A 12901-nucleotide genomic window follows, 5' to 3' on the forward strand; every position below is an offset into this window, starting at 1 on the left:
AAACCAGCCCAATTTGGTCTGCAGTGATTCCATATTTCTTCTTGAAAAGAGAATACGAATGAACAGCCTTTACAGCGATTTGGCTCATTACAAATCAAAGCAGGTCTACCAGATTTGTACAAACTGCCAATCTAGTTATTTGATGCTTAACTAACTACTGGTATTTTGAGTAGTTCTAGTTCTAGTTGCGTATTTAAAGAAAATTATTACCGAACAACTTGGAAGCATGTCAATCGCGATATCCCGGTGTTCTGTTGTGTGAACTTCTTGTAGCCATTACTAGATCAGGGTCATCAGTACTAGCAGTGGTGTAGCCAGGAGTGGGTTTGTGGGTTGAAACACTTCCCATTTCAAACTCTGGACCCCCTTCTGTCGTAGTTTTTGTCTGATTCTTCTGTTATTTTGTTACGCTGGTGTTCATGTATATACGATTCCGACAAGATAAAAATTAATGAGTTGCCTCGAAATGATATCTAGTTGATTGTATTTTAGTTGGTTAGTTGCTGATTTTTGAAGGTCGTTTGTTCTAGTTAGAGTTGCGAGTTTTGAAAAGTGAGTAGTTCTAGTTCTAGTTGCGCATTTTGAAAATTCAGTAGTTTGTAAAGTCACAGGGCGATCTTACATTTATACTTTTGCATACAGTTTTGCATCGAGTCAAATTAAGCCATATTCGATTCACAACCGAGTTCAAGTCTGGAGCAGAGGTTCCAGTCCGATTCATAGTCTTGGGACTTAAGTCTGAAGTCTGAAGTCTGAATCATGTTCACTGTTCAGTTTTGAGTTTGAGTCATTTTCAATCCACTTTTTCAACTCTTCTCGAGTGATATTGAATGCCGCACATTCGTGATATAGTAATTTCCTCACTCTTGCCAGTTTCTGAACCTACCAGTAGACGAAATGTCAATAATACGGTAACTTTACTATTCTACAGAGTTATATGCAATATAATGCTTGTCGAGTGTTGTCGTCCGAGTCTATACACAAATTGACAGAAGTTCACTCAAGCCATCACCACAACCCTGGTGTGAAGCTTACATTATTACGGTGTTTTGTCTTTTGCAGGTCCGTTTTATCATACGATTTTTAAAATGGCCGCCTACCGGTACTCGCAGAGCATGCTGCCAGAGACCAGCGTCGTATTCGACGTTGACGAGCGTCCTCGCATCAAAACCGAGCGCCGAAAATACAAACGGACTCTGTACTGGTTCGGATTTATCGAGATTTTACTCGGAATAGCTGCTTTCGGGACTTGCGTCGTGGGCGCCGTGATCGCGTCTTCCCACATACAAGAATCCATGATATACGCCACGTCTGGACTGTGGTGCGGGACCGTTATGATGGTGTCTGGAATATTAGGAGTAAAAGTATCGAAACAGTCTTCGTTGTATATTATCAGAGCAAATATGACTGCCAGTATATTGTCGAGCATCTTCATGGCGATCATGTTTATGATGTCAATGTTCGCCGCTCTGCAAGGTTACCATATTTTACTTGCGATTTACGTGTTTTTAAGCATTATCGCGTCTGCCGGATTTATTTTGAATATCGTACACGCCGCGTTTTGTTGTGCGACTGTATGCTGCTTGCAACCGACTTTAAACTACAGCGCAGTGCAAACGTCTGGCAGACGGCCGATTGTGAGATATATGATTGTGGATGGACAGCAATTAGTTCCAGTTGGATACCCTGGACCGCCTCCAGGTGGTAGACCGCCACCTATGACACCTACGACTGCCAGGGCGGCGCAGGAGATGAATCGGTACAAGGTGGACGAGCCTAGCACACCGCCTCCGGCGTATACTTCGCGTGAAAACCTGCACGAAGGTACATCGACGCTATCATAGACACTGCGCTGTGTGCTTGTTGCAACTTGATGCACAAAATAACAAGATATCATGCGTATACGGGCACTATGTGTTGTGTGGTGCATTATTTGACTGCGTATTTTACTTCCGGGAACGATGTGATGTCCGGCATTTTGGAGTATGCCACGATTTGAACCCGACTGATTGTATTATCGCTGATGATAAGGAGTCGATCAGTATTGACCGGCTAATTTCATGATGTCACAGTGTGGTAATAAGGCGTCAAAGGACTATGATCTGTGGCTGCGGTACTGGGAATATTGATCTATTTCTTATTATAGCCAGCAGGAGTCCAGATACAGCCTTTCTAGTTCATTTCATGACCAATAGGGTTGTTTAAAAATAAATTTTTCCGGATTTTGAAAATTCACAGATTGAATTGTTAGGATGACCAGAAAACGCTGCACACCAAATTTTGTTCAATTCCAACTGGTAGGTAGGAGTTTGAAAATTTTGAAGTTATTGACAATTTATTGAAATTCTTCTTTCAAATTTTACTGTCGACCCCATGAAATTGTCGAGTTGCCTAAAAAAACGATGCTCAAACCTTTTTTCTCACTTCCATCTGCAAGAAGTGAAGTTATGGGAGTTGAAAGTTTTGGATTCACGAAAATAGCATTGACAGTGGGTAATCGCAGAATTATTAATCAAATATGTAACTTCGCTTCTGCGGGTCGGAATTGCGTCAAATTTGTAGACAACTCAACAATTTCATGGGGTTGACAGTGAATTCGAAAAGAATTTAGAAATATTTTTTATTAAATTCAAAAATTTCAATTGGCTCTGCATCGGCTTCTACTGTTTGGAATTGTGCCAAATTTGGTGCGCAGCGCTTATTTTAGGCAACCTAACAATCAGTGAATCACCGATTCCTGAAAAAAAAGTGATTTTCGGACAACCCTAATGTCCAACCATTGCGATGGCTGTAAATCTATTCAAATGTAAGTTGTGAAGTTTTGGAAATGCACCGTAAGCCATATCTTTTGAATTTCGACTGAATTTGTTGGTGTTATCCGTGAAGTTGAAGGTGCTAGTTGTCGATATTATCGATATCGGCGAAAATAGAATCAGTTTCATGGCGGTTTGCTGCTTTCGGAATAACCGAGTCTTTTCAAAATGCGGAACGATGACGTCCCTTAAAATGTCCGTAATCTGATTTTGAGGCACACACAGCCATAAACGATGCCATAAATATCATAAATATAATCACAATTTCGTCCCAGTAATGCGCCCACAAATAGATTTATATGCCAGGACCTGCTTTGGTGCTTAAACTTCGAAATTCACTGCTGAAGCGACGTTAGGTACTCGTAATGATTGGTTGACGCCAAAATTCTACATACATTTGAAGTACTATGTCTGTAACATTCTATATAGATTGGCTCGATTAAGCAATATTATGCAGCACGCCCTTTTAATCGGTCTTAAGGGATGCGAGTTCAACTTAATTTATATCCCTCTTTTGATATGGTTCTAGTAAAGTTTTACTTCGGTTTCGGAAGATTTGTTGGTGCGTTATGTAATTTTATGGTGAAACACAATTAATTTCCTAAAGTATGCTGATCCTGGCAGCCCCATAGATCATAATGTGTGCTATTCGACGCACTAGCAATATATATACGTCCTATTCGACTGTAAATTTTCGGCGTGTGTATATCGTCTTGCGTTTTCGCCTAGTTTTGTATGTTCTGATTTTTACGGTGCTTTGAATGCTCGCAATCATTTTAATTGACACGCGCAGTCGTAGCCAGATCGTTGAGTAATATTTCCAATCCCTTAATTTTGACTTTTGCGACATTTCTTTGCCATTCAAATATTTTGGTCCCCCTGATTTTTTTTCTGCGATCTGCTCTCAATCATCAAAAAAGTAATTATTCAGAGATATTTTGGCAGCAAAATATTTACTCAACACGCCTCTGCGTGACTAAGCTCTTCCACCATAATACATCAGCCAGGTTAAATACTCGAGCCAATGTATATTTATTGTATGTCCACACACATGCCTGACAATCATACACGGTTTTGCGGTACTAAATATTTACAACTTCGAGTTCCGCTCCGGCTATTGTGATGTTATGCGCGTAATTCATCTTGTTTTTTACAAACTATGTTCCGTTCAAAGATTTCAAGTTATTTTTCCATTTGTGACACGTAAAATGAATTTCCTGATGTTATACGTTTCATGCATCTATACTATACGCGAGATATCTTCTCGGTTGGATATTCTTTCATTAATCCTGATCCTAGCTATTTTAACATCTGGATGTCATCTTTTAATATGGCAATTCTGATCGAATGTGAAAAAAAATCAAATTTGGAACTCGGTCATTTCTTAAATAATTCTATATTTCTCATGGATGATTTTTGCTAGTTTTTTTTTTGTTCGATAATTTCTGAAATTTCACATGTCCTGACAGAAAGATATATTGCTTAATGTTAGTGGATAAAAGGTTTATAAACAATATAGTTACGTATTTATATTAACTGTTGTGTTGTAGATCTAAGGTAAATCTTAGTTTTGGTATTGAAAACTAAGGAATTTCATTCGAAAATCTTATTAGAAGACGTGTATTCAAATGTTGGTGGCATATTTAAAGATTACACAAATCGTCCCTATTGTTAGCGTTGTCCTCGTGGTCATTGTTTACGATTGATGTTGCGGAATTGTAATTTCTCTTTCAACTTATTTAGCCTTTCTTATCCTCTCTTTTGTGAAATTGCTCAAATATATTTGTTTTCGTTCCGTTCAAATGCGGTGTGTCGAAATCTAGTCGGGTAGGTACAATTGTAGTTGAGTACAGGCGCGATCTAGTTTCTGAGACAGCTGCAGGACACAAGAAGTAAGCTTGACTCTGCAGCATTTTTATGTATGTTATAGCCAAAGGCGGTCAAACTAGTCAGCAAACATAACATGGTTGGGATATATTTTTGATCTGAACAAGTCACACACAATGTACAATGCGAGAAGACACAATGCGATGTCATGAACAGATAGGAGGATGTCGAACGACACGCATCAGTAGCGATCCTTTGCTCTAACATCCACCTCGGCCTAGAGTGCCGGATGTCAGTCCTTTTTCGATGTTGATCTCTTTGAAGCCGCGACCCTTTCTACTAGCAATGCTACTCAAGTAAGATTAACACTGTAAATTTTACTCAATTACAATCAAATATGCCGGACCTTAAGTGTGGAACAATATCTCACCGGCTATCCGACAGTCGTCGAGCATGTCCAGTGTCCACATTCAAGTCGAAATACAAGCAATTTCCGCTGAATGATTGCTAGTCAGCCCGCACCATTTACCGGACCACGACCTGACATATCGATCTCGTCTTCCGTCACTTGCCACCTCATTTTATCGCTTGCCACTTTATATTATCTTAGTTTACTTTCATCCAGTGTGCATGCCTCCTCTTTACATCGCCTACGCCCAGGTGGGTGTCTGATAATAAGACTACTCCTAGTCGTTTCGGCATCTTCCTATCATTCATTGTATTGCAGTCTTGTGATTTTTTGAAGTGACAAAATTTTACGAATAAACTTGAAAGTAGAAATATCAATTTGAAAGACATAACAAAACTACTTCAAGTAGGAAATGAGAAGTAATCGAGTAGTTTCAAAAGCACACTTGACTCTCCAGCATGTTTTGAGTATGTTGTAGCCCAAATAGCTAGTCACGTGGAGCAGAATTTCCACTCAGTTACAAGTAGTAGTGCTCAGCAATTTCAAAGATGTGTCAAGACTACTCGAAGTCTGATCTGAAAAGTATTCAAGTAGTTTTAGAAGTAAATTCGGCTGAGGAGACGTATTACTGTTAGCAGTTCATAGCTGGACACTTTCTAAATTGCGGGGTGCATTTTCGTGACTGACGCAAACGTACTAATGTCTCTATACATAGGTTGGATTTTCGAAAATATATTCAGTCGCTGTGATACGTCGTCTTTCGCCAAGGTATCATCAATCAATCAATCAGGTTTATTAATATTTTCATCGTTTCAAAACATCACAAGACTGCGATGCAATGAAAAGATAGGAAGGTGTCGAAACAACTTGGAGTAGCCATTAAGATCAGACACCCACCTTAGCCTAGGCGAAGTGAATAAGAGGCATGCACACTGAATGAAAAGTAATGCAGAGAATATAAGACGCAAACGACAAAATGAGGTGGCATGTGGCGGAGGGCGAGGTCGATGTTAGGTCGTGGTCCGGTAATCCTGAAGACTGGCTAGTATTGATTTAGAAGAAATCGCTTGTATTTCGACTCGAATGCGGACATGCTCGACGACTGTCGGATAGCCGGCGAGATGCTGTTCCACAATTGGGGTCCGGCATACTTGATAGAGCAAGGCGTTTTCTTGTATTCAGTCCTGATCATATGGTAGTTGTTCTTCGATGACGCGCGTGTGCTGTACTTGTGCGCTTTTGTCTCCGAGGTGAAGTAGTCGTTGAAATTTGAGGGACATTGACCGCAATGGAACTGATACATAAACTTGGCAATTTCTAGCTTTCTCATATCTTCTAAGTTTAGAGCACCAAATCTTTTGAGAAGCGATTTATCAGTTGCACATCCAGGCCCCCGTTGGGCTTTGGCAATGATACGGATGATCCGACTTTGAAGTTTTTGCAGTGGGTCAATTGTATTCTTGCAGGCAGCACCCCAACAAAGAATTCCGTATTGTATGGAATAGAGTGTTGAAGAGTATCAACAGCACGCTGACTGGCAGAGTGTAGCTAAGGCGGCGAAATAGACCACATACCTTCGATAGTTGTGGTTTGAGTGATTGTATGTGACTCTTCCAGGACATGTCCGAATCCAGTAAAACACCAAGGTATTTAATTGGCATTTTTAGTGTTGGAAATTGGTTGGCCAACGATGTCAACGGTTAGGTTATCGCAGGAGTTCACGACCAATAATTGGGATTTCGCAGCGTTAACCCGAAGGCTATTATGGGACGTCCACTCATGCGCTTTGGGCATTTGATCACGGGTGACGGCATTCAAGCTGCGGTAGTAGGTGCGTGAGATAGGAGGTGAGTATCATCAGCGAAGAGTGTGGTATTCAATGATGAGGTTTCAAAGATATCATTGACATATAAAGTAAAAAGGACAGGTCCGAGAACAGAGCCTTGCGGAACACCACAGGTAACAAGGTGGGGGGAGGACAAAGTGTTGGATATCGAAACCATTTGATATCTCCCAGTCAGGTAGCTTTTCATGAGCTCTAGTTGTGGACCCCGGAACCCGTAGCGCGCCATTTCATGACGACTTCACTCAGTGATGGAAGCATATCCCAGAAGTATTTTCTAATCCAAGGTTAAAAGTAAGCTGTATGATGGCTGTGAGGTATGTTTGGAAGTAGTCGAAGGACAATGCACATAGCCACTTGAGTAAGTGGAGCAGGTAGGCGAATCCAGAGTAGGGGTTAAACCCGCTCAGAGGCCAAACGCCAGACGCCAAACGCCGAGCGGCGGCCAAATGTCTGTACGGCGTTTGGCGTCTGCTATGTTCAGACGCCGAGTAGCTATACGGCGTTTGGCGTCTGTTATGTTCAGACGCCGAGTAGCTATACGGCGTTTGGCGTCTGATATGGTGAGACGCCGAGTAGCTATACGGCGTTTGGCGTCTGACATGTTGAGACGCCGAGTAGCTATACGGCGTTTGGCGTCTGGTAACTGAGCAGAGGCTAAATCCTTTCATGGCGCGACTATATGATATCTAAGATTGCATATTGTTAAATTTTTGTCATAATAAGCGGTGGCAGAATCCCAAATTATCTATTGCATGTTCAGCTGTATCAAGTTATTGTATCACCGCCCAGGGTTGCAATGAATCGAGTCATCATCATCATCATCATTGGTTTATTAGCAATTTTATCAGTTCAGTACACCACAAAAATGCGATACAATGAATAGACAGGAAGATGTCGAAGCGACTTGGATTTGTCTGTGGAATCAGACACCCACCTTGGCCTAGGCGATGTAAAGAGGAGGCATGCACACTGAATTAAAGTAAAGAAGACAGTATAGAAAAAGAAAGCGACAAGAATAGGGCGGCGTGTCATGGGAAGCGAGATCGATAGGTCAGTCGTGGTCCGGTAATCTTGAGGATGGACTGTATTTATTTATTTATTAGTAATTGCTTGTCATGACTCGAAATGAGCAGTGGAACCACAGTAAAAATGACTGAGAAATAAGCATTGGAACAGTTAAAAGTCATTAAGAAATGAGCAGTGGAACCATAGTAAAAGTCACAAAGAAATAAGCAGTGGTACCACAGTAAAAGTCAGAGCATTATGCAATCAAACCACAGTAAACATTGATAAATTAGCAGTGGAACCACAGTATAAACGTCGTTAAGAAATAATTCACACAGTATATATCATGCAATAAAAATCATCATCAGGATCAGGTATCTGCTGTCCCGGGCAACAGTCCTCGTGTGTCCATCGACCACAGGCGTCACACGCAACCTGGAAACGAGTTAGAATCACTATACCTGACAAATGTAATCTCGTAATTGCATACCCATTTCATGTCTTTTTTGGGTGGTCTTGACTACTGCATTTAATGCAATAATCTCCCAATTCTTTCACATCTGCAGGAAAAACATGCACGATTGCACGTATTTAATATGGTTGGCATCTGACATGGACCAACATACCCGTCGCATCAAGCAAGATTTGACCAAACTGCTGGCGGTAGCTTTCGCAAGCTCGTCGAGAATGATCAAAATTAAGGTTGCCATATGGGATCCAGTGGTCAAGTAGAGTTTGGCGGCCTATTAAATGAAAGTTTGCAAATCAATTTTCTCAAATCTTAATACATGAACGCATCACAAACCTTCAACGCAAGGACTCCACAATTAAGTCCGTCATTTTGAACACCGGTCCTTATTAATCCTGTATATCTTGCAACTGATTCTCTTCTTGAGTACGTTCGTATATATTCGCTGGATTAATACAGAAATGAAATATGTCTCTTGAATACGACCTCATCGACTTACTCAAACTGTTGCAAGACATTCCCATAGCGATCCTCGTGGCCCATTGGATCGTATAGTAGAACCATATTTGATTCAACGTCAGATATCTGAAAGAGTATATACTAGAGGTCGACCGATATTGATTTTTACAGGCCGATACCGATACCGATATTTCGACGCTCACAGGGCCGATAACCGATATCATAGGCCGATATTAATATGGAAGGAGCAGAGAACTATTTCGCCAAAAATATTATATATTAGGCAAGGTGGCACTTGTTCATGCCACAGAAAGGTGAACAACAAACGAGAAAACTGAAATCGAAAAGACTTATTGCTTAATTGTGAACATTCGTTGAAATTTGGGATAACCCGAAAATCAAAACATGATACAGAATTGCAGATCAGTTCAGAAAAGGTAGATTGTAGTTAGATATAAAATATCGGTCGCGATATCGGCCTAGATTGGCCGATACCGATATTCGAGAAATTTCCAAATATCGGCGCCGATAATCGGCCAAGCCGATAATCGGTCGACCTCTAGTATATACACACATTACACTAATACAGAATATATCAATTTATTTTAAATGAATTCCAGTTTTCAAGTAATCGCAAGTCATGATAATATCAAGCTTTTTAACACTCAGTCAATTAGGGGAGATGTGGTACCGATGGATCAAAAATTGCCAAATTATCTCTGGCGCTCAAATCTTCAGCCGAGAATAGCAGATCTTTTGCTGTCTCAACACTTCGATACAAGCTCTACTTATCGCAGACATTTACATGAATATCCGCCTTTTCAAAAAATATTTATAAACGTTTAAAATTTGTTGCTCGAACGTGTCATCGGTCCCCACCCGGTGGGTCCAAAGGCACGCGACCATGGGACCTATGAGACGTACGCTCAAAAACTCAAATTTGTTCACTTGCATTGTTGTGTAATATAAGCTAAGCTGCAGCAAGTCAATGAAGAATGTTTCGTCGCGACCTTCAAGAATAAAATAGATTATATCAACACAAATGTTGGCATAAAATCTTGTTTTGATGTACGCTAAAATTTACAAAATTAATGCCACATACATATTACCCGCAAATCGACATTTTGACTTTCTAATACCTCGTAATAGCGATAAAACACCACAGGTAACTATGATTTACAGCCTATATATATGTAGGCGAGTTTCTGTTGTTAAGTGATTAGTTGGTCCATCTATTTTGCTTGATTTGGCCATGGTACCATAGGTCCCCCACCCCATAAATATTGTAATTGACTTAAAAATAGTCAACTCGAGGATGGTATTGATTAAAAACATATGTGCCATTATATAGCCTGATACAAGCCCTAAACTTCACATCAAAAATTATGGCGGGTTTGTTAGTCTGAAAGGTGATATAGAAAAATGCAAATGTCGATCCAAATTTACTTTACACCCCCTAAAACGTAAATCATTCTTCACAGACCCCATAACTCACGCAGGTCGAATTTTTTTGCATGTGAGGAAAGATTCTGCCAGCATGCAATTGTAGACAAATTCACGGAGTGTAATCATGGAATTATCATGGAGAATTTTTTAAGTATTTTCGGTCCCAGTGATCCATCGGTACCACATCTCCCCCTACCCCTAAATCACAATCAAGTAGAGATTCTTCACTGAGGAATGCAACATGGCTATACTCGGGTAAAATATTTACACACCTTGCACTTCGTTGTCGACAGCGTGAGGTACACGAAGAGCCCAGTGTACCGCCTCGATATGCGCATCTAGCTTTTCTGACGTTTTGATTTCGCAGAGACCACAATTAAGTTCTTGAACTGTTATGATTCTAATGAGGTGTGTCAAATCCTCAGCTAGAGCAATCGCTGTCATTGCTGCAAGGAAACTCGGTAATCATAAGCATCGAAAGACGTCTACCATAGTGTAGCAGACATCTTTTGTTTGTCGGCGTTAAAGCTCCCAACTTCGACCCTTTGGCAATCCTTCGTGAGCGTGACTACCCTCAAATAACATCCTAGACGCTAGATGGCGTTTGGCGGCTACAGTTTTGAGACGCCAAGTAGCTATACGGCGTCTCACATTTCGGACGCCAAACGCCGTATAGCTACTCGGCGTCTCAAAACTGTAGCCGCCAAACGCCATCTAGCGTCATCAGTTCAGCCGCCAAACGCCGTATAGACATTCGGCCGCCGCGCGGCGTTTGGCGTCTGGCGTTTGGCCTCTGAGCGGGTTTAACCCCTGTTGCGAATCCAACTACAAAGTTACCACCTCTGGTTACGGCACGATGCTAGGGTTATTTCAATTAATGGCAGAACATCTTCCTTGTGAGATCTTCTACTCACGAATTAGTCATCAGTGCTCTGCAGAACGTTGAATGACGATAAATGAGGTATTAGCGATCTCGTAAACCTTACACCAGACTTGGCGAGTGTCACGACCGGGCCGGGAATCGAATAGCGTCTGGCTTTTTCAACTGAACCGCAGTCTCGTTTTCCCAGACAGAATTACTCGGTCACAATGACAATCTCGATCACAGTGCAAAATTCGAGGCTGATTTTGGGGGGGTTTCCAGGACCATGAGTAGAATAGAATTTGTATTATCGTAATCAGTTTAGCAGCAGCTTTCCAATGAAACCCGTTTTATCAAATTAGCGCTCGGCAAGCCGGTCTAAAACGGCCGTAAATGTTGCCTTTGGCCAAATGTAAAGTATGACGTAATCCAAAACCAAATACAGTGCCGTTCAATCTCGCTGTGTCCACACCATATAGGACACTATGGTTGGATTACCGAGTCAGCATCAGCACCACCATCTCCATAGTACTCCGGAGTGCTTAGAGTCCAGAGGGGCAGCCTCTTCCCCCGCCGTTGCGTATCTTACGGCGACAAAAAGCCCAGAAAAAGACCCGGCGAAAGAAAAAGCACTCGCTAGGAATGGAAAGAACTAGTAGAAAGATCCGCGACTTCAAGATTCAAAGGATCGCCACTGCATGCGTGTCGTTCGACATCCTCCTATCTGTTCATTACATCGCATTGTGTCTTATCGGATTGTACATTGTGTGTGACTTGTTCAGATGAAAAATATAACCCAACGATTGATAATAGCATGCAGTTTTTCGATCAAGTCAAAGTCTGATACATGAACTACTGACAAAGAAGAACTGGATGCCCTACCATTACGCAATCTCGTCGGTCGATTTCGATCAGAATGCGGTGGTCATTTTCCACCGAGGCTTTATAGCGCCGGTGTGCAGAGCAAATGCAAGTCCAATTCCTTTTGACAGCACTTGTTGGCCCAGACTTTATTTGTCATAACTCCGAAACGACCCGCGCGCGTAAGCCTCCTTTGCCGAGTCATTCTAATTCTCTAGTCTTTTTTCTCCGATACCGAATACTGTGCAGTGTGCATGCATATTTTCTGTACCACCATCACTGCCGTTTTTTATGTATTTTGGTTGAATGAAAATGAAGAGCCTCTCTCTCTCTCTCTTTCTCATGTCGCGGCGGTGGCAATCTTCGGAAGTGACAAACCAGTGTGTGTCCACTGCCCACCAGCCGCATGGTTCAATTAATTACTGAAAATGGAATATGCTACATGTAAACTCGTTTTTAACTACCCGGACTAATTTAAAGTATATTACCCATCGCAACTCGTATAAGCTATGGTGTGTATTATTCAATGCTGTCCATGCGTTCCAATAGCTCATAGAGTCGCTGATATTTTGACCTGCAGCTGAAGTGCAAAAGAGTTCGGTTGAGGCAATCGCTTATACGCTGGACTTGATTGATCCTGAGAACCAAGTATCCTCACACTATTTTGATGGTTTGTATATTGTGCGAACATGACTATGAGCTCGTGACATTGCTATATTCCGGCTCTGATTGTCTCCTGTAAATTGAGTGAGGCTTCTTAGTTCATTACGAATGGATCTAGTTTCAAGAGTGATTGCCGTACTAACGAATGAGTCATTGCTATTATCAAGTTCAAGTCGAAGTCAGGATGCCGGAATTGATTCAAATTTCACAAATATCATGAAATCGATACTGATGATTGTTC

The 12901-nt window shown here is 41.4% G+C and overlaps 1 protein-coding gene and 1 long non-coding RNA gene across 2 annotated transcripts; one reads left to right on the top strand and one right to left on the bottom strand.

Annotated features, from left to right (window-relative positions):
- The first annotated feature begins 355 nt into the window (after positions 1 to 355).
- LOC145436405 (uncharacterized) lies at positions 356 to 4616 on the top strand. The gene has a single exon (XM_080313750.1). The coding sequence runs from the start codon at positions 1089 to 1091 to the stop codon at positions 1842 to 1844; it is 756 nt and encodes a 251-aa protein (XP_080169876.1). The 5' UTR covers positions 356 to 1088; the 3' UTR covers positions 1845 to 4616.
- A 2666-nt stretch (positions 4617 to 7282) lies between these two features.
- Positions 7283 to 8672, bottom strand: LOC145436406 (uncharacterized). The gene is made up of 3 exons (XR_013914304.1): positions 8527 to 8672; positions 8391 to 8460; positions 7283 to 8335 (listed from the first exon to the last, which is right to left on the bottom strand). It is a non-coding gene; the product is annotated as an uncharacterized LOC145436406 (long non-coding RNA).
- Positions 8673 to 12901: the final 4229 nt, after the last annotated feature.

The sequence above is a fragment of the Botryllus schlosseri genome, chromosome 3 (assembly GCF_051294905.1).
Source record: "Botryllus schlosseri isolate E-star chromosome 3, Bs_hap1, whole genome shotgun sequence".
Taxonomy (NCBI): Eukaryota; Metazoa; Chordata; class Ascidiacea; order Stolidobranchia; family Styelidae; genus Botryllus; species Botryllus schlosseri.